Here is a 20,210-nt window from a genome sequence, read left to right as displayed (position 1 = left end):
CGGTCCTGCATGTAGGCTTCAGCCTCCAGATCAGTGTGACAGGCGCATCTGAATTCCTGCTGTCGTGAGAGGCGTTTCTAGAAGGCAGGGAAGCTGTCAGCTTTGTTCTCACTTCCGTACAGAGTCTAAGTGTCAAGTGTGCAGAGAGGGCTCGGTGTGAAGGACACCCCTGGGTGAGGGGCAGCCCCCGCCCCGCTCTCCGCTGCCCCCTGCTGCCTGGTGGCAGCGACAGTGTGATCTGCTCCCAGTCCTCCCTGAGGTGCCCTCCCACTCGTGACTCTGTTGCTCCCAAACCTCTTGTTTGCTGCTTCCTGGTGTGACTTGCTCCTGAGAGCAGGGGAGGGCTGGTCTGGTGGCAGAGGAGCCCAGACCCCAGCCTGACCCGCCCTGGAGCCCCCCGTGGGAGGGCTGACTTGTCACCAGGCTTTGTACAGACCAGACGGGGCGCCTCTGTTCGGCTTTGTGCCCTGAGGTGGATCTGGTTTGCGTGTTAAAAGACAAGTCGTACTGGTCGCCACGGGACTTCCAGGGTCGACCTCTGAGAACCAGGTTCTTCCCAGCGACTGGCTGTTTCCGCCAGTTCCTGCTGCAGGTGCAGGGCCCTGCCTCTCGGGCGCTGAGCACGGCCTGTCGCCCTGGCCGTGGCCCCCAGGGTGCGTGGCCCCCCGCGTCAGGGAGCTCTCTTCTTGGACGTGCGGCCGCTGTGTGCAGCCTCTGTTTACCTGGTGTTCTGGATTCTTGTAGCCTCAGCTGGTTCTGGGGGGCACTGCCCAGACAGCCTCACTCGGGACGGCGACGGCTGTGCAGACGGGGACAGCTCAGCGGACTGTCCCGGGGGCCACCACCACGTCCACAGCAGCCACGGTGAGTGCCACTGCTCGAGCCCCTCAGGCCAGACGGCATGTGCGGAGGGCTCCCTGCGGCAACAGAGGCCCAGACAGCGGCGCTGGAGGGGGCGCACGTGGGCTGTGAGGCCGTGGTCCGCAGAGCAGCCCAGCTGCCCACCTGCTGCACCTCGCTCGCCCCCACACGCGCGTGGCCCGCAGCCGGGAGCACAGCCCACTCGTGGCGTCCCCACTGCCTTTCCGAGTGCCTGTCGTCAGCGCCCGGGGCTGCAGCGCAGCGCACGCTAAGCCCTGTTGTTGTGGATTTGGGCAGGTGCTGGCTTTTCTTCCTGAGAAGCAGCGTTATGGCGCCTGTCTTAGGGATTCATCTTACGCTACAGTCTGACTTGGTTACATCCCCAGAAGGGACTTGCCAGCTGAGTGGCGTGTGAACTGAGGTCCCTTCTGCTCATGTGGCCAGGGGTCCATGGGTACATGTCAGGTTGATACCCGTCAGCCGGCCAGGAGAGTTACCGCAGGTTCTTGACGGAGCGCAGAGAAGGAACGCACGTTTCGCATGTCCATGTTGTAGTTAAACAAGGGCAGCGGTGAAAGTCTGCCCCTAAGACTCTCTCAGCGATGTTTTTCTCCCTTGAATTCAGGAGACGATGGAAAACGTGAAGAAGTGTAAGAACTTCCTGTCCACGCTGATAAAGCTGGCCTCCTCCGGGAAGCAGTCCACGGAGACGGCAGCGAACGTGAAGGAGCTGGTGCAGCACCTGCTGGTGAGCCCTCTCCCGGGCCCCGGGCGGGCCGGGCCGGGCTTCCTCCCAGAGGCGCGGTCTCCAAGGAAAGGCGCCCCGGGCCCCCTGCTCCTGTGCGGGGCTTTGACTATGACAGTGAGGTCCCTTCAGGCGGGTCTGGCTCCTGGCAGCACGTTGAGTGACAGCGGGGTGAGGGAGCCCAGCGGAGGGCCAGCCAGCCTCCGGCCAGCACACGCCCAGGACCCCGTGTCGGCCAGGGCCCGCGGCACGCAGACGCGCCTGTTGCACCGCGGCAGCCCAGGCCTGGCAGGGAGGCCAGGAGGCCGGAGCAGCGCTGTGTCGGGAGAGGGGGCGCCGCTCCCCCCCGGCAGGGGTCTCATGTCAGCTTTCTTTCTCAGGATGGAAAAATCGAAGCAGAAGATTTCACCAGTCGGCTCTACCGAGAACTTAATTCTTCACCTCAACCTTACCTTGTGCCTTTCCTGAAGGTAATGGCGAAGACCGTCGTCCGTCACCGTGCCTGTCCCAGGGGTGGGGGGGGCGCTGCCCCGCTGGCACCTGCGCGTTGGAAGCTCACGGCGCCCTGTGGCCGAGTGTCGGCTGTCCTCTGTGGAGCGTTCCTGGGCGCCTGAGGCCTCAGCGCCATGGGCGTGCTCGGGTGTCGCGTTCTCAGTGCTGGCCGGCACACTGGGTGGTCCGTGCGAGCTGATGGGGGACCCCCCCAAGTGAGAACCCAGGCTCTTGGCAGCATCCGCCGTCCCTTAGAGGGGGTCTTGGCGCCACAGTATTCTCAGGGGCGTCTCAGAAGTGCGGCGCTGTCACCTGAGAGCGATCCTGCTCGGGGTCTCGGGGTTGGCGGGTCCGGGAGGCGTCTCCTGCGGGCACCTCAGCAGGCGCTGCTGAGCCTGGGGGAGGGGACGCGGTGCTGGCTTCCCGCTCACCCTGCGTCTGTTTCCGCCCAGAGGAGCTTGCCCGCCTTGAGACAGCTGACGCCTGACTCCGCGGCCTTCATCCAGCAGAGCCAGCAGCAGCCGCCGCCCGCGCCGCAGGCCACCACCGCGCTCACGGCCGTGGTGCTCAGCAGCTCCGTCCAGCGCACGGCCGGGAAGACGGCGGCCGCTGTGACCAGCGCTCTCCAGCCCCCTGTCATCAGCCTCACGCAGCCCACACAGGTTGGCGTTGGCAAGCAGGGGCCGCCCACGCCGCTGGTATGCAGGCGACAGCCCCCATCCCTGCCCGTCTGTCCGCCTCGGCTCTGGGCGGCAGCCTCGGGTTAGCCTGGCAGTGGCCAGGCCCCGCAGTGTAGGGACCCGGTCCTCCGTGCCGTGAAGCAAACATATGGCCAGTCCATCCCCTGCGTCGCTGGGGGTGTCCCTGGTTTAAAGGGACATGGCGTGTTTGTAGCGATTGTTACCTGGACGCACCTGTGGTTAGGAGCAGCGGCCCAGCTGCGAGAGCCTGTGCTGTCGGGCCGCGGTGCAGGCTGGCGCTCGGTGGCTGGGCCCCGGGGGTTGCAGCAGTGGACGTGGCAGGTCCTGCATTCGTTTATGGACGGTTCGGGCCCGGCTTCTGCGCTGGAGAAGGGCTGTCTCCTGCAGGCAGGTTGAAGGCCCTTAGAAAAACCCCAGAGAGCTCTGGTTCCTCCAAAGCCAGTTGCAGGAAACGCGGTGCGGGTGCCCTGGCGTAGCAGTGGGCTGCAGCAGGGCGTGTTTGTGACAGCCCCGCGGGGTCGCCCCGGGGGTGATCCAGTCGCGCAGGGCAGTCTCCTGCGGGGGTGCGGCTGTCTCGGGGGAGAGGAAGCAGGTGACTGGGTAGCAGTGGGGCTGTGAGCGGTCAGGGCTGGAGGTGCCCTGGCGGCAGCTCCGTGTGCCCGTTCACCCCAAGGGCAGAGGTACTCTGGCCTTTGCTCTCGGGTGACGTAGCTGCAGAGTCTTCCTGTTTGGCTGCCACAGGCTGGTTTACGCCATGGCTGGTTCTTGTGGAGAGACCCGACGGGAGGCCCTTTTTGCTGGAATCTGGCCTTCGGGGTGCGGTGCGTGAGTGACGTCACCGGTGCGCCCTGGCTTTAGAGGCTGCATTGAGCCGCAGGGTGCTGTGTGGCTGCGTGTGCGCCGTCAGCAGGGGCAGCCAGGCATGAGTCCGACCGGCCCTCTGCTTCCCCTGGGGCCTGCAGACGCGGAACCGCCGGCTTCTCCCTGGGTGCACGGCGCAGCCTGACCTGCTGCGTCTGAGGCAGCGTGGTTTTCCTCACCCACGCAGTGCAGGCTTTCACAGGTTTTGTTGCAGAAATAGTTTCCTTTATTTTACTTCGTTTTATCTTTAGAGAGGAGGGAAGGGAAAGAGAGAGAGACAGAGAAACACTGATATGAGAGAGACATGTCGATTAGTTTCCTTTCAATGGTGCCCTGACTGAACCCACAACACAGGCATGTGTCCTGACTGGGAATCGAACCGGCGACCCTGCAGTTTGCAGGCTGATCCCAACCCACTGAGCCACACCAGCCCAGGCTCCAGAAACAGTTTGACCCCAGGGCACTGCTCCGCCCCTCTGTGCGCGCCCGTGACGTACCCACCAGGTTACCCTCTGAACCGCCCTGGCCCAGAGGTTTGGGATGTGGCCGCGGGGGCTGTAGCTGCGTGGCTTTAGAAGGGGTTTTCGGGGCTCTGGGCCTCAGGATGCTGTGCGGCCCGGGGGCGGGGGCGGCTCAGGCCACGTCCGCGGGCAGCAGGAGGGGCCCGTCCTTGACAGGGCGCAGGAGGTGAGCCGTCCCCAGCGTCAGCGCTGTCTCGCCTCCTAGAGAAGATGAGGGAGAACGGACGTGCCCTGTGGCCCCTAGTGGCCACGTCACCCTCCCGACATGCGCGCAGAAGTGGCCTCTGCCCGGCTGGGCCGTGTGCTGTGTCCAGGTGGCAAATGGGCTCTGAAGTGCTGACGTGTTGCCAGTGTCTGACCTTGTCCCCAGCTGGGCGACGGCAGGGGGACGGCAGGGACGGGGCGTCGGCCGCCGTCAGCGCTCACGAGGCTCTGGCTCTGCCGCAGGTGATCCAGCAGCAGCCCAAGCCCGGAGCCCTGATCCGGCCCCCGCAGGTGACGCTGACGCAGACGCCCATGGTGGCCCTCCGGCAGCCCCACAGCCGCATCGTGCTGACCACGCCCCAGCAGCTCCAGCTGAACCCGCTGCAGCCAGGTGAGGCCCTGCCCTCCGGGGCCCGCCCTCTCCTGGGCGCACGGGGCAGAAGCGACCGTTGGAGCCACTTTGGTGTGCCCTTTGGTGGCGTTTAGATCCCCTCAGTGGGACGCAGGAGTAGACAGGCTTAGGAGCCGCCACCTGCATGTCCCCTACGAGCACCTGCATGCCGTGGGCAGGGGACCGTCCTGCCCAGGAGCGTCAGGCACCAGAGCTGCGATCCTCGGTGTCTGCCACACGGGGCAGGACGCATGTGTGCCTATGTCGGCAGTCTTCCCGTGTCCCTTGTTTTGCAGTCCCGGTGGTGAAACCTGCTGTGTTACCTGGAACCAAAGCTCTTTCTGCTGTCTCGGCTCAGGCAGCTGCTGCTCAGAAAAATAAACTCAAGGAGCCCGGGGGCGGCTCGTTTCGGTAAGGATTTTCTGCGCGAGGTCATAGAATGGCCGTTGATATGGTCTCTGGGCCCTGAGAGCACCATAGTCACACTGCGATGCCTTTCGCCCCCAACCTCCGCACCAGGGGAGCGTGCCCGGGGTCAGGAGTCTGGGTGTCGAGCGTGGCTGGAGAAGGGCTGCGGCGATGCCTGTCATTATGACGAGGCTGCAGGAAGTGTTGAGTGTCAGGAGGCTTTCATGGGACTGCCCCTTCCCATCAGGCGGCTCTGTGCCCAGGCAGCCCTGCTCGGGGACAGCGCCACGGTTGGGGGGGAGGCTGGTGCTGGAGCCAGGAGGTAGGGTCCCCTGCAGATGAGGACCGCGAGCGGCCGGAGGCCACGGAAGCCTCAGCTTGTCCCTGGGCTGCAATGCAGAGCAGAGGGAGCTGCGTGGCCCCTGCAGTGTTGTGGGTTGGGGTGGGACACATGACCTCGGCTTGCCGCGCAGCGTAGACAGGTCTGAAGACGCCGCCGATGGAGAGTGCTTGCTCCATCCACCGAAGGAGCCCAGGGGTGAGCACCCTGGTGCTCGGGTCCCTTCTTCTGACAACTGCTCTCCTGCAGTGAGCAGGGCGCCTGGGAGAGGCCAGCCGACGGGCTGGGATCAGGAGAGGGCGAGGCGGCCTGCCGCTTCTCGGGTCGGAGTGCAGAGCTGGGGCGGAGCACATGGGTCCGAGCTCATGGAGGTTGCCGGAGTGGCCTCCGTCCTGCTGGCCACGTGTGTAGGGACAGACTGTTCCCATGGCTAAGGCAGGAGGCCGCGAGCCCATAAGTGGGAAAACTGGCAGCATACGAGGAGCGGGACATGCACGCAGTTTCATTGCTTATGTGTGCACTCACGTGTGCACACGCACACACAGCCAGGTCGTCACTGACCAGCCGTGCGGGGGGCGGAGCGCCCTGACCGTGGCGAAGCCAGGCAGTGACCACAGGGCAGGGGCTTGGAGGACACCCGAGTGAGGGACCGGGGAGACCCAGTCCCTGCGGAGGCCGAGGCGGTGGACGGGGCTCTGTGACTTGTGTGAGATTCCTGCCAAAGGTGCATCCCCGCATCTGGTCACGAGGGGCCATCAGTCAGATGGGAAACGCGGACACACCTACAAACAGGTGGCCTGGGACCTCCCAAGCGTGACGGGCGGGAGAGTCCAGGGAGGGCTGACCGTCCCAGGGCTGAGGAGGCTGGAGAGAGACAGAGGCAGTGCATGACCCCGAACGGGCCCGTCTGCTGTGGACGATGCCCTGGGAGGGTTGGCCAGACGGGGCGGGCCTGACGTGGTTGGGGGTCCGCAGGCGCAGTGGGGCCTGCTTTCCGGGGCACCTGGTTCTGTCTGTGGTGCCGGGTCGGCAGCGTCCCCTCGCGGGGCTCAGTAAGGGGCCTTCGTGCTCTGCCTCAGCTTTCCTGAGAGCCGGCGGCTGGGCTACAAGCTGGAGGTCAGGGATTTTGCAGAAGTGTCCCGCTTGGGGCGCCCCTTGAGTGGTGAGGAGAGCGCTTGGCTTTGCTCTCCCAGCTTGGCATTGACTTTGGGGGAGCCCTGTGCCCAGGTCTGTTCGTCTGTGTGCAGAGACTCACCTCCACCTTGACCCTGAGTGGGGGTTTCTTTAAGACACCAGGTTTATTGTCAGAGACGACTCCGGGCCATCTTGTCAGGTGATGGCTTGGTACGTGAGGCAGCTGGCGGGACGCGGGCCGGGCGGAGCCACGTGCTGTGCTTCCTGCAAGCGGCCCCTGTCCTGGGCCCTGCGGCCCCAGGTCGGTGGGGTCACCTTGTCCTCTTGTCTGAAGGGATGACGATGACATCAACGACGTGGCGTCCATGGCCGGGGTCAACCTGTCGGAGGAAAGCGCGCGGATCTTGGCCACGAACTCCGAGCTGGTGGGCACGCTCACGCGGTCCTGCAAGGACGAGACCTTCCTCCTCCCGGCGCCATTGCAGAGAAGGATACTGGAAATAGGTACGTTCCCGCCTCGTGACTATTGCCGGCGTCCGCGTCCGTGCAGGCGTGTGGGCACCACGGGCCCCGTGCTCAGGGTCAGGTGACCCCGCCGGCTGCTCCCGCCACCCGATGTGCCCACGCCGTGCCATCCACGTGGGTGGTGGCATGTGCAGCCCGCGGGCCTCCGAGGCCGCACAGGGCCGTGGCGCAGGGAGAGGGACCTGCTGAAGTGCCTGCACCGTTGCCTGACCGCAGGTAAGAAGCACGGGATCACGGAGCTGCACCCCGACGTGCTGAGCTATGTGTCCCACGCCACGCAGCAGAGGCTACAGAACCTCGTGGAAAAGGTATCAGAGACGGCCCAGCAGAAGAACTTCTCTTACAAGGTAATGTGCTGCCGTCCGGCCCAGGCAGGCGGCCCGCGCTGGCGCGTGGGACTTTGCCGCCCATCCCGCTGGGGTCGGACCCACTCTGTGGCCGCGCAGTCCTATCAGGCGCGCTGCCCCGGGCGGGGGACGGAGGGGAGGGGCGGCCGTGCAGAGGTGGAGGTGACCTTCAGCCTGGGGTTCCTGGCTGACCCTGCAGACCAGGGCTCTGGCCCCTTGTGTCCTGTGGAGGGTCACCTGCACCAGAGGCCCGGCCTGCATGGCGGCCGTCGGGGCGTCTCCGTGCCCTGCAGCTGTGAGCACTGTCCGCGGGCCCCGCGGGGCAGGATGGGCCTGGGAGCCCGCGCCCGCAGAGCGGCCGTTTGCTTTCAGGGGTTTGGGTTACTGTAAAGCTGTCTAACAGTTACTGACCCCCAAACAGCAAAGCACACGCAGTGGGATGCGCACGCGTTGGCTGGCCGCGCCCGTCAGGGGCAGCAGCGCGTGGGCGGGACGGGGTTTGGGTCTGGGAGGCGGCGCCGTGGGGACTGGACCCAGGGAGGGGGACACAGGCTGTCCGGCCGGGTCTCCAATTCATGACGAGCCCCACTTTTACCTTCGTAGGATGACGACAGGTACGAGCAGGCAAGCGACGTCCGGGCCCAGCTCCGGTTTTTTGAGCAGCTCGATCAGATTGAGAAGCAGAGGAAAGACGAGCAGGAGAGAGAGATCTTGATGCGAGCGGCCAAGGCGAGTGCCGCCGCTGGCTCGGGGGGGTGCCCTGCGCACCATGGTCCCCGTTGCCTCGGGGCTCCTGGGGGGCTGGGTCGCTGGGGCGGGGCCCCTGCTGGTGCCGGTGCTCCCGCCCCATCCAGGCCAGCAGGCAGGCAGGGCGCAGACCCTCCCTTAGTTTTTCTGTCCAGATGGTGTTGCTCACTGAAGACTCTGTTCTTACTCCCCGTGGTGCACAGCACAGATTTTCACCTTTGGCTTTAAGCATTTAAACAATTTAGTATGTCTTCTGTTGTGACCTAGGTTTTGTTACGTCATGAATGAGAGAATGTGTTTTTCAGGTGGTGAACATCTAGGGCATCACTCACGTTTCTTCTTTATCTCTCTGAAATAGTCTCGGTCCAGACAAGAAGATCCGGAACAATTAAGGCTGAAACAGAAGGCGAAGGAGGTGAGCGGGCTTTTGGGGTCAGGAGCCTTCTCTGCCACTGGAGACATGTGCGTGTCCACCCCCCGTCCGGCAGAAGGGAGGGGTCACGGTGGTGGCGCGTCTCAGTAGCTACTGAATTTGTTTGCTGAGGCCGGCAGCTCTGTTGACGCGTCGTCCTGTGCACCAGAAGGTCGCGGGTTCGATCCTCCTGGCAGCTCCCACGTTGGTGTTTCTCTTCCACTCTAAAATCAATACGCACCCGTGGGTGCAGGTTAAAAACTAAGTGTCTGCACAGATGTTTTCCTCCTCCAGGCTCAGGGGCGGCTGCTCGCTGGGTGTGCTTGGCCTTCGTGCTCCGTCAGCCTGGGCCTAGTGCTGAGCCTTCACAATGGGCGTGTCTCGCTGTGTTGTTTTCCTGGTTGTAGAGGGCGCTCCCTGTTTTAAAGGAATTGTAATTTGGAAAACTCGTGCCAGTCTTTTGACGTCCGTGTGCCGCTTTGCAGTGCGATGACCGCTCTCATCCCTTGTCACACAGATGCAGCAGCAAGAGCTGGCGCAGATGAGGCAGCGGGACGCCAACCTCACCGCGCTGGCCGCCATCGGGCCCCGCAAGAAGCGGAAAGTGGACTCTCCAGGCCCGGGCTCGGGGACAGAGGTACGGCAGCATGTGGGGTGGAGGATGGGGGGACCGCAGGGCACCTGGCAGCTTGCCCTCTCGGCAGTCAGAGCCCCGCAGGAGAGCGGCTGTCCTCGTGTGTGTGGGCGGCATGCTCCGTGCAGACCGGCCTAACGTGTGAGCGTCCCGTGAGCTGAGTTCTCCCCGTGAGAAGGTGGTCGCCATGGAGGGCGGTGAGAGTCAGACCGACTGAGAAGAACGTGGGAGGTTGTGGTTCTCGGGAGAAGGGCCTTCAAGGGGCGGCTGCTCTTACTGGGTGAGGGCTGGTCATGCTCAGGAGGGTGTGTCCGTCCAGGCTCATCAGCGTCCTGCTTTGTTTGGTGGCGTATTTTTATACACAGTTTGAAACCCACCCTTTAAGGACATTGGTTTTTGCCTTGGACTGCCAGTTGATTTGAGCTCAATTACAGGACGAAGCAACCTGGCCACTGACACGGCCCCGCCTCTGTGCCTCCTGGAGGCCCGGGGCCCTCGGCGCGTCCCCGCTCGCTGCAGCACCGTGGTCCTTGCTTTGATCCCTGGGAGCAGCCGCGTTTCCCCCTCGGTTCTGAGTGGTGCTCTCCCTGAGGGGACGTCCTGGGCTGACAGTCTGCTTTTCTCTTTCAGCTCTTTAAGTGTATGACTTAAATTCTCTTGTGCACTTGAAGAAGCCAGCCAAAGCCAGGTCTGTCATCACTGAGTTTCCCAGAGCAACAGGCTGTAAAAAGGGGAGGGGATCCAGGCAGCAGCCGTCCTTGGCGGTTTCCCTCTGTTCCTTGACCTCCGTCTGTTTGGCCCCTGGGCTCCTTCCGTTTCAGAGGAAATTCCTGGTTCGAGCGCTTTTCTGTCCCCGTCCCCGCACAGGGAGGCCGGCTAGTGTGCTGCGCGGGACGCAGGCTCGCGGCCTTGGCCCTGACCAGCCACCTCGGGCGCGTAGCCGCCTTCCGGCCCCAGCGGAAGAGCGCGGGCGACAGTTCCCACCCTGTACCCGCCTGTCTCCCTCCTCTGCCCTTTGTGTTTTTTTAAAGAGGGTCTGTCATTTTAGTTTGTACAAACTTGTGCTGTGTTTAGACTTGGTTCTCTTGCTGTGTAACCTGCTTGGGGTTCTTAGGTCCGTAGGACAGCATTTCCCTCCAATTTGGAATGTTTTAGCCTTTATTTCTTCAAAATTCTGGTGTGTCCAGCCCTGTTTTCTTCTGCTGGGACCCCCAGTTCCACATGTACCCCCCTTTTGCCGACTGAGTAACTCGCATGGCTGGTCCCCGAGTTCCCTGACCTCAGTCCGCCGTCCCGCCCCGTCGGTGGAGGCGGGGTCTGCTGAGGAGCCTGTAGCCTGGACGGTCACTTAGGCCTTTTTATGGTTTCCAGTTCTTTGCTGAGATTCCCCGTCTGCCCATTTTCCTGTTACTCTGTAAGGCCGTGTATGAAAGCTGCTCCGTGTCTTGGTCACGTGCCCGCGACCGTGGGCCGCAGGGCCGTCCCCGCCTGTCTGGCGATTGCTGTTCAAGTGCCGGGGAGCGTGTGTGACGTGCCGAGCAGCTCTGGGGCCTGTCTCCTTCTGACGAGTGTTTCAGCGGGCAGGTCGGCTGTGGTTCCCGCCCCGGCGTGTGGGGGGTCTGCGCCAGGCTCCCAGCGTCGCCGGGGCCCCTCTGACCAAGCGGACTCGCCCGCAGACTCTGCCTTCCTGTGCAGGCTGGTGTCAGGTGCTCTTTGGGTGGGTCTCACGCTCGGGGGGGACCCTTACTCCTGGGAGCCGGGAGCGTGGTGGAGGCCCCTCAGGGAGGCCGGACCGCAGGGGCCCACACGCTGGCTCCCGGCTCTCTGCGGTCAGCTTTCTCCCGTGGGTCTCCTCCCGCCTCCAGATCAGGGAGTAACTGTGTTTGATGCTGGTGACCAGTCTGTGTGTTCACACCTGCTGTCATCCTGTTCCTCTGAATCCCACTCTGCCAGACCTCCAGGACAGGTCGTGGGGACACCACTCCCCAGACACTCGCGTGTTGAGAACTGCCCTTTTCTGCTTGAAGGTCTGTCGTGACGGCCGAGACCCCCTCGGGCCCCGTTTCTCTCCCTTGGAGCCCGCGTGTGTCGCTGCCGGCGCCGGTCGCTGGGTGGGGCGTTGCTGCGCGTCTCCCGAGGCTGTGTCTCCGCTGTGCGTTCTTCCTGCCCCAGAGCCCTTCCCGTCAGGCCGTCAGCCGCACTTGGGGTTGCCCGTGTGGGCCCCGCGGCGCGCAGTGGGCCGCGTGCTTCTCTCCGCGCGTTTTCCTGCTCTCGGTTCCCGCCCCGGGGTGGGGGTCCCCGCTGCTCTGTGTTGTCGCTGCTCTGCCCGCACCCCAGCCTGTCTCCTTCAGAGGAAGTTCGTGCTTCCCGTCCTCTGCGCCTTCCTGACTCCTCCTTCCTTGTGCTCCGTGGCTCTTCTGTTGCTTTCCGCCTTCGTTCCCCAGGTGAGGCTGCATTCTGATCTGGGTCGCTGGCCCTGCCGCCTCACTCCCCAGCCCGCCGACTCTCGCACGCCGGCGGTTACTCCCTTGGTGCCTCCAGCTTGTTTTGAACGAGCAAACGACAGTTTTCAGCTGTCCTCGGTCGTTGCGTTTTCTGTGGGGCGGCTGTTCTCCGTATCCGCTCTTCCCGTGGCATCTCGCGTGGGACTCGATCCTAACGCTTCTCTGCTGCTCACTGCGGGTTTGTTTTCTGGAGGTTGTAAGGGGCAGTGTGGTCTGAGGGAGCTTTGTGGGTCGTTGGGCTCCACGCGACACAGGGTGGGTGCTCTCAGCCTGGGAACCCGCGACACGGCTCCCTGCCCGGACCGCCCTGCGCCTCCCTCTGTCCCCGCGGCCCCCTCCTGCTCAGCTGGGTTCCCTGCCCAGGAGCCGTGGCTGGTCCTGGGAGGGCTCCCCGCGTGGCTGCTGTGGGAGCGGACGGAGCCTTCCGGGTGTAGCTCCTGCTCTTGAATGAGCCCACTCTTGCAGCGAAGGCCCGCGGGGCCCAGCCGCCCGCCTCGGACTTGTCCCGCACAGTACTGGGATGTCATCCCAGCGTGTGGCTGCTTGTGGTTCATGTTCATGGGCTTTGGTCTCAAGTCTGTCCGCTGGTTTTGGTTTCGCTACCTGGTTGCTCTGTGTTTTACATGGGTCTTTGGGTCTCCCCAGGATATGTTGATGAACTTCTTTCAATATGTTTTTCTTTTAATTTAAAATAATTTCAAACCTACAGAAGAGCTGCAGGAGGGCAGGCGCGCTGGGGGGCAGCGCGCGGCTCCTGCTGCCCTGGGCTCCGGCGCCGCCTGACGCCCGCCCGCTGGTCTCGGTGGGTGGCGTTCTCCTTTCTCCGGGGGACTGAGCTCTGCCTTTGAGAGCGAAGTGTTGTGGGGGCGCGGGACGAGGTTGCGGGCCACGCTCTCCGGGGCCCTTCTCGCTGCGGCGGAGCTGGCTTTGGGCTGTTCCCGGCACGGGTCTCCGCAGGGCCCTGTGAGCTCTGAGCCCGTCGCCCGTCCCGGCCGCCGGCCCGCGCCCCGCTGTGCTGCGTCTGCTCTCCCCGGGGCGCCTGGCAGCCGGTGGATCCGTTCCTGAGATCACTTCTGTGTCTCCTTTCCGTTCATTTCTTGTGTTAAATCAACGCTCGTCGTTTCCTTCCGTTTTTAAACTTATTTCTTTCCTAATTTTTGAGTTTCTGATTCGAGGTCATTGTCCCGTTCTCACTGCTCACGTGTGTAATTTTACTGTGGAAAGCGCCATCCCACAGTCCCCGTGTTGTTCCGGCTGAGCCTGTCTCCCGCTCGGGTCGGGTGTTCTGGTCTCTGCTGAGGTTCTCTAGGGCCTGGCTCAGCCCCTCTTGTTCTGGGTGATTCTTTCACAAGATTCACGGTTTGTGGGCGCCCTCTTGTGACAGCGCTGCTAAGTCGGGGCGCTTGGCATGTTTGCTGTTGGGTCAGGCTGTGGGGGGGTGTCTCGTGGCCTCTGGAGGTGACGTTCTCGGCCTGCAGGACCCTAACCTGCCCCGTCACCCCCAGGTTCTGAGGGTTCCCCTTCGCTCGTGCACACTGGCGACCCCTCCCCTCATCTGTGTTTGGGTGCCGGGCCGGCTTAGGGTGCGCAGACGGGGGGCACACTTTCTAGTGGTGCCTCTGGACCGTCGCCCCCACCCCCCGTCCCTCCTCTGCCCCACAGCCAGGGGCGCAGCAGGCCCCGCTGGGGAACGTGGCTTCTGTCACTTTTTCTGTGAAGCATGGGCACCGCTGCCCTCTGAGCAGTGTCCGTGCAGTTGGTGATTCTCCTCTGTTCTGCCTTGGTTTTGGGGAGACAGTGGGGGGTCCTGGGGCAGCTTGGCAGCCACAGTGTCTTCACCTCCCACCTGCGATGACCGTTCTCTCGGCCGAGTCCCGGGGTGTCCGCTTGTGTCACAGCTGTTGTTCTTCAGAGGGTCCTGGACTGCCTGTCCTGGGGTGAGGATGTAGAGGTGGGGTGCAGGCAAGTCGGGGAGCACACCGCCGTGGGCGGCCAGCCCGGGGTGCTGGAGCAGGTGGCACTCACTCTCAGCATGGGGGTAGGTCCTGGGGCCCAGGCAGGGGAGGGACGGTCTCGGCCAGTTTGACGTGGGCCCCCCTCTGCCCCGAAGACCTGCTGCGGACTCCTGCTGTGCCCCACTCTGGGCTCCCCGCTTCCCATCGAGTGCTTGCCCCCCCCGCCCATCAGGTTGCCTGGTGGCTCGACCCTGGAAAGTCTGTCCTCAAAAGCCACCTCCTGTCAGTCGTTCCCCGCCCTGCTGGGGGCAGGGTGTGCCGGCGCCCCTCAGAGCAGGCGTCCGTGCTCGGGGACAGTGAGCGTGGCAGGTCCAGGCTCCCACATCCACCCCGTCAGGGCTGCGGGCAGGGCAGGGCGAGCTGCACCGCCTTCTCTCCGGTCTCTGCTGTCTCGGGTCCCTGCCGGGGCTGCTGCGGGCGGAGCTGTCCTGCACCCTGGCCTGGGGTCTCTCCTTCCGGTGTCCCCACCCCGCAGGCTGGACCCACCTCTGGAGCCAGAGTGCCACGGGGTAATGGACTGTCTGTCCTCCGGTCTGGGGAGAAATGGGAAAATAGCGGCCTCCGTAGCATCAGGAGAAGTTTGAGCATCAAGCAGGACCTCTCTGAGCACCGTGGGTTTGTCCACGTCTGTGGGAACGGGAGGAGCGCCGGCCTCCCGCGCTCGCTGCCCTCCAGGGCCCCGGCTGGGCGGGGCTGGCCTCAGGCGCCTGCCCGGCCCTGTGGGCACTGGCCCATTGGAAAGTTTGGCAACAGCTTTGATTTTTAAAAAATAACCACATTGAAACATTTGTTTTTTATATTAATTTTAGGCGTACAACATAGTGATGTGCTCTCAATGTGCATGATAAGGGGTCCCCGCGATAAGGCCGTCCAGTCTTACCGTCTGTCGCCTGCAGGGACAGTGCGTCAGCCCTGACGCTGTCTCTGTGCTGTTGGCCTCTTCCTTGGACTTTGTGACAAAGTGGCACCTGGTGCCCGCCCGGGCCGATGTCTCCTGTCCCCCTTCCCTGGGCCGCCACCACTTTGTTCTCTGTGACTCTGTTTCCCTGTTACTTGTCCATCTGTTACGTTTTTTAGGAAACATTGTTTGTCTTGGTTTCTGACTTTTATGCCTTTAAACGTCAGGCCCGCAGCACGAGCCGCCACCCTCGTCCAGGCCGCAGCCGCTGAGCCCTGTTCTCAAAGTGGGGACAGCAGACGCGGCCCAGGCTGACGGTGGCAGAGGCGCGGGGCCCCTGTTGGAGGCCGTGCCCGGCTCTGCTGCGGGACACACTCCTGCTCCGTCAGCTCCGGGCCCATCTGCACTGCAGGGGGGCAGGGACCCCGGCCCAGGGCCTCCCCGGTGCTGCTGCCTGAGACTGGCCTCGGCTCTGGCTGCCGGCTGCCTGCGGGGCTGGCGGCCCTTCTCTGAGCTGCCTGCCTGGGCCGCAGCCTTTGCAGGGGCGCCCGAGTCTGTTCACCCGGACACGCCCCGCCCCCGGAAGGCTGCGCAGGGACTCAGGGACCGCCAGGACGCCTGGAGAGCTCCTTCCGGCGAGGAAACGCCATCACCAGGGACCCCAGGCTCGGGGGGTTGTTGGGGTCCAAGGGGTCCACAGAGAGTCAGTCCCTGGTGAAAGGCGCACCTGAGATACACAGGCCCCAGGCCCCCCGGGAACTACGCGCTGGTCGGGGGGCTGTGGGGGGGGCCGGCCTCGCCCGCCACCTGCTGGGCACTCGTGGCGCTGCAGCTCGTCCCTGTGTCCCGACTTCCAGCTGAGAGAAGGCGGTGAGAGTGCCTCTGGGGCTTTGCACTTGAATTCACACGAGCAGCTTGAACCCTCAGACCCAGGCGCTGAGCTTTCGCTCCAGTCGAGAAAGGGAGAGCTGCGCAGTCAGCAGCGGGGCGGCGTGTGCCCCGAGTGTCCAGTGGGGTCGGCGCCGCGCCGGAGCCTGACTGCCGACCCTGAGCCCCCTCAGGCCCGCAGGCAGCCCCTCTGGTCCATGGGGAACCGTGGGGACCACGGAGTGCTGTGGCCCAGCCAGCCGACCGCCAGCCTGTCTGGCCCTGGGATTTAGACCTTGTGGCATTGGGAACACGCTTTGTCATTGAAGGGGAGGGGCGACCCGGCTGGCCCCAGGCTCCGGCCTCGCCTGCGCCTGTGACGTGGAGGTCGGGGACACTGGCTCCAGGCCAGCAGCAGCCACCTCTTCCCTCCTTGGGCCGCAGGGGCCGGCGTCTGAGCTCTGGGGCGTGTGTCCTGCAGGTCGGCGTGGTGTCGTCTGCCTCGCCCTCCCCGTGCGACCTTGTGAAGCACTTCAGGGTTCCTGGGGACACTGGAGGGGACGCGCTGCCCCCAGCTCGTCCGTGTGCCATCTGGGGCTCTCGCCGGGCCCTGCCCGCCTCTGTCCGTCACTAACTCAGCCGTCTTCTCTCTCGTCCGCAGGGCTCAGGCCCCGGCACGGTGGTCCCTGGCAGCTCCGGCGTGGGAGCGCCCAGGCAGTTCACGCGACAAAGGATCACACGGGTCAACCTCAGGGACCTCATCTTCTGTCTAGAAAGTGAGCGCGAGACGAGCCATTCTCTGCTGCTCTACAAAGCGCTCCTCAAGTAGCGCAGGACGCGCGGCGCCTCGCCGGGGACGCCGGGGACGTTTTTATATGTTTGCAGATGGCGCCTTTTGTAACCAGCAAACGGGATCTTGTTTAAAAACAGCCACCTCTTTGCAGGGGAACCGTTTTATATTCGTGTTTCTAAGTCAGCTCTCCAGCGGGAAGAACACACGTTTCTGTAACAGAACCCAGAGGCCCGCGGGCGCTCTGAACTGAGGACAATTAAATCTTAACTCATCCTTGATTGAGTGGCCTTCTTGCCAAACAAGCCATATATAAAACTGACGGATCGTTGAGCAAATAATTAGCTGCCCTCTGTCAGCTCCTAGCGGTTTCTCCATTGTTTGTGCATTTGGTTTTCGTTCGTCCCCACCTCCCGCGTAGGTGTGTGTCTGCAAGCCCATGACCTCATTTCACTTATTTTATTTTGTATTAGTCAGTTGGCAAAGCAAACTGATTTTTTAGACTATTTATCTTCCCCTCCCGCCCCTTTGTTCAGAGATCTCGAGGGACACAGTCCAGCGCGGCCGCCAGGGCGGCCACCTGCCTGCTGGGCGGAGCTCGCCCCGCGGCTCCTGAATGTGTGGTTGGCATCTGTACAAACGCATTTTATTTGCTATAGTTTGTAAAGCTGTAAAGTTAAAAGAAATGAAAACCTTTTCAGCATAAATATATTTTACTTGCACTGTGTTTTTTAGCTACAAGTGAAAACTTAGATGAAATAAAATCAAAGTTGAGGAGAACCATCAGAAGACTGTTTCTCAGTGTGACCCAAGTGTTGAAACACGGCCGGTGTATTTTGTCGGTGATTGTACATACCTTTGGCACATGACATACAATGGCTTGTAAACTATAATTATTTTGCTAAGAGACTGTGTGTGAGCTGTGGGCCCACTTTACAGACGTCCAGAGCAAAGCCCCTCTTTGTACCTATTTTTTTATTACAAATATACTAATTGGTTCTTTATATTTTCAGAGGTTATTGTATTAAATTGTCTATTGATAGTACTTTTATGACTGTAAATCCTCGGGCTTTCTCCGGGCGAGCCCCCGCGGTGGACTAATTTGCGCGCGTGTGAGCGGAACGATCAGTATTTTTTACCGACACCTGAGAACTGTTACGCCTTTTATTTTGTCTTTTAGGAAATCCCCGTCTTTCCATTTTTTCATGTAAATTTTGCACAGTTACTTGTTCATATGTAAATATTTTACTTTCAGAAAATGAAGTTTTTAATTGCTATTGTTTTATATAGGATTGAAAGAAAATTAACTCCTTTATTAAAAACAAATTTATCTGTATTTGCTTTGCCTATTTTTCTCAGTTTTCCAGTTTTAGACTCTGCTGCCGGAGCCGGCTTGGGTCCTGCTGAGGTGTTGACTTGGAGTTGGGATCTGAACCGCGGCGGCTCTGGTAGCAATAACCTCTCCCCTCCAGGGCGGGGCAGGGCGGCGGTGGCCACGGAAGGCCTGCTGTGCTCCCATCTGGGCCACCTGCGGCACACACGCACCTGTGCTGTGTGGACGCCGGGTTCCCGCCTGAGCAGTGAGCTGGGGCACAGCTGGGAGAGGCCAGGGAAGGCGCGGGGGTGGGGCCTGGTGGTCCTGCCCCCGTACGGGCCCGCGCTGACCGAGGGTGGTGGGGTCTCTGGGCCACCCTGCTGCCTGTCTGTCCGGGATGGACCGCAGCTCCCAGCGGCCCCCGTCCGAGGCTCAGCTGTCTCCTGAGCGCTGTAGAGGGCCGGTTGTCAGCGCAGGTGGAGTGGGTTAGTTTTCTCAGTAGCTGAACTAGTGTGATGGGTCTCCAGCAAAGTGTGGGTTTATTTACAAGTTACGCTGGGAAACACCACTCTCAGCGTGGGGCCTGCTGTCCCCGTGTCCCCAGGCTGCGCCGCCTGCTCAGCACTGCAGACGGGCTCAGGCAATAGGCCCGTATTGTCCCAGTTCGGGAGGCCAGGCGTCCCAGGCCCCCCCACTCCTGGCTTGCCGGCAGCTGGGACATCCCTCGGCTTGGGAGCATCACCCCTCCCCTCCAGGTGGTACACGTGTGTCTGTCAGTCCCACCAGTCACCAGTGGCCTGTGTACAGACCCTCTCCACATAAGGTCACGCTGGGGTCCTGGGAGCAGGATTCCAGTGTGTCTCTCTGGGGGTAGGGACCCCGGTCAGACCTGCGCCGGCAGTGGTGGGCGGAGGGGGACACCGGCCCGCGTTCCCAGAGCCTCAGCAGGAGCAGCAGAGGTGCCGCTTCCTGAGGCCCCCAGCTGGCAGTGCGGGCCCCCCGGGACGGCTGGCCTGGGCGGGCGGGCAGGGTGCGGGGGGCATGCAGGGAGGAGAGCTGGTTTGCTGAGGGTGGGGCCCAGGCCTGGGGCAGCGGGAGGGAACCCCCTGGGTCCCTCTGCGGGAGTCCGGCCCTTCCTGCGACATTGGTCTCAGGCTTCTGGCCTCCAGATCCAGAAGCGAATCCATGGGTGTCCGCCCCCAGCATGACCTTGTCTCGGACCCAGGAGACCCGCCAGCAGCTGGTTCAGCGTTCAGGGCGAGCTGCAGAGGTCAAATCGCGGCTGAGCGGGCCACCTGGGGCTGTCACAGGAGAGTCCGCTGTGCCCGGTGCTGCCCCCACGTGCCCTTCTCTCTGACACGGCGCCCCCACCCTGGTGGCCCAGGAGCAGGGCTTTTCGGGGCTTTTCGAGGCTGGTCACGGCCCGGAGGCAGGCCTGGCCGTCCCAGCAGGCCCGGCTGACCCCGTGCACTACAACGTCTACAGCAGCTCCTGACCACGGCCTCAGTTTCCATGGCAACCACTCCCTAAATGTACAAGGAAGAGGCAGGGTGGCGGGAAGCAGAGGCCGCCCTGGGCTCCGGCGCAGCGAGCTCGCCTGCCGGTCCCTGGTCAGCGCGCTTCTGGAAGCTTCTGTTCTCCCTTCAGCACGGGCAGAGTTCCTCCATGGGGACTGAGCCCCCTGGCTCTCCTGGGGCTCCCACCCCTTCCCAGGGTCGTGGGAACTAAGGGGCCGTGGTCAGGAGCCTGGCCAGGCCCCGCTGAGAGGTGGAGACGGACCAGAGGAAATGCTCAAGTTAAACACGTGACTCTCAAATAGTGAAGTTGTTTGAAGGGGAGTCTGTGAGGGGCACAGGAGGGTCCCGGGTGGGAAAACGTTTACCCCAGAGAAGTCTCAGGACTCGGAACCCCAAGGGCCTGAAGCCTTGCAAGGGAAGGCCGCCCAGACGGAGCCCGGAGCCCAGGAGCGGCTGCAGGGCCGGGCTGCTGGGACACCTCCGGACGGCCCGCTCAGCAGGGACGGACCTTGCCCGATTCTGTCCCCGCTCTCATGTTTGAGACAACTTATTCCTCAACAGGCAGAAGTTCCCGCGGGCACTTTCTGAAGGCCCACAGCTGTGGGGCCGTGGGCTGGAGGGTCAGCACCGCGGACAGCGCCCTGCAGCCGCCCTGAGCCGGGAGCCCGTGTTGGGAGTGTGTGTTTGTTGGGAACGTGCGCTGGGGCCCTGGCTGTGGGCGGGGTGTGGGGCACCTGGGGGCGGGGGGTGACGAAGCGCGTGGATTGGGAGGGAGGGTGGAGGGAGAAGCCGGCCTGAAGGCGGCCGTGTGTGTGACTGGTCGCTGGGCCACACCCCGCTCCGTGGGCCAGGCCCAGTGCTGACCAGACGACTTCATGCTTCTGAGCCCACCAGCCCCCAAAGTGCCCCTCAGTTGGATACGACTCCAAGGGCTGAAAGGCGCGAGGTCCTGCCTCCCAGGCCCCAGGTGGCCATGGGCTG

At 63.0% G+C, this 20,210-nt stretch overlaps 1 protein-coding gene across 1 annotated transcript in view; it reads left to right on the top strand.

The window, feature by feature from the left end:
* TAF4 (TATA-box binding protein associated factor 4) overlaps positions 1-16,678 on the top strand; it is a 42,629-nt gene extending 25,951 nt beyond the window's left edge. Inside the window, exons 5-16 of the mRNA XM_090286623.1 lie at positions 745-864; positions 1,487-1,609; positions 1,987-2,076; positions 2,551-2,796; positions 4,629-4,776; positions 5,073-5,187; positions 6,993-7,162; positions 7,400-7,530; positions 8,134-8,259; positions 8,636-8,692; positions 9,207-9,326; positions 16,269-16,678. Coding sequence (XP_090142749.1) covers positions 745-864; positions 1,487-1,609; positions 1,987-2,076; positions 2,551-2,796; positions 4,629-4,776; positions 5,073-5,187; positions 6,993-7,162; positions 7,400-7,530; positions 8,134-8,259; positions 8,636-8,692; positions 9,207-9,326; positions 16,269-16,436 — 1,614 coding nt within the window. The 3' untranslated portion in view covers positions 16,437-16,678. The remainder of the gene's footprint in view (positions 1-744; positions 865-1,486; positions 1,610-1,986; positions 2,077-2,550; positions 2,797-4,628; positions 4,777-5,072; positions 5,188-6,992; positions 7,163-7,399; positions 7,531-8,133; positions 8,260-8,635; positions 8,693-9,206; positions 9,327-16,268) is intronic.
* Positions 16,679-20,210: the final 3,532 nt, after the last annotated feature.

Source organism: Furipterus horrens, unplaced genomic scaffold (genome assembly GCF_987537825.1).
Source record: "Furipterus horrens unplaced genomic scaffold, mFurHor1.1.pri manual_scaffold_8, whole genome shotgun sequence".
In the NCBI taxonomy this organism is placed as follows: domain Eukaryota; kingdom Metazoa; phylum Chordata; class Mammalia; order Chiroptera; family Furipteridae; genus Furipterus; species Furipterus horrens.
This window is presented reverse-complemented; position numbering and strand designations above follow the sequence as displayed.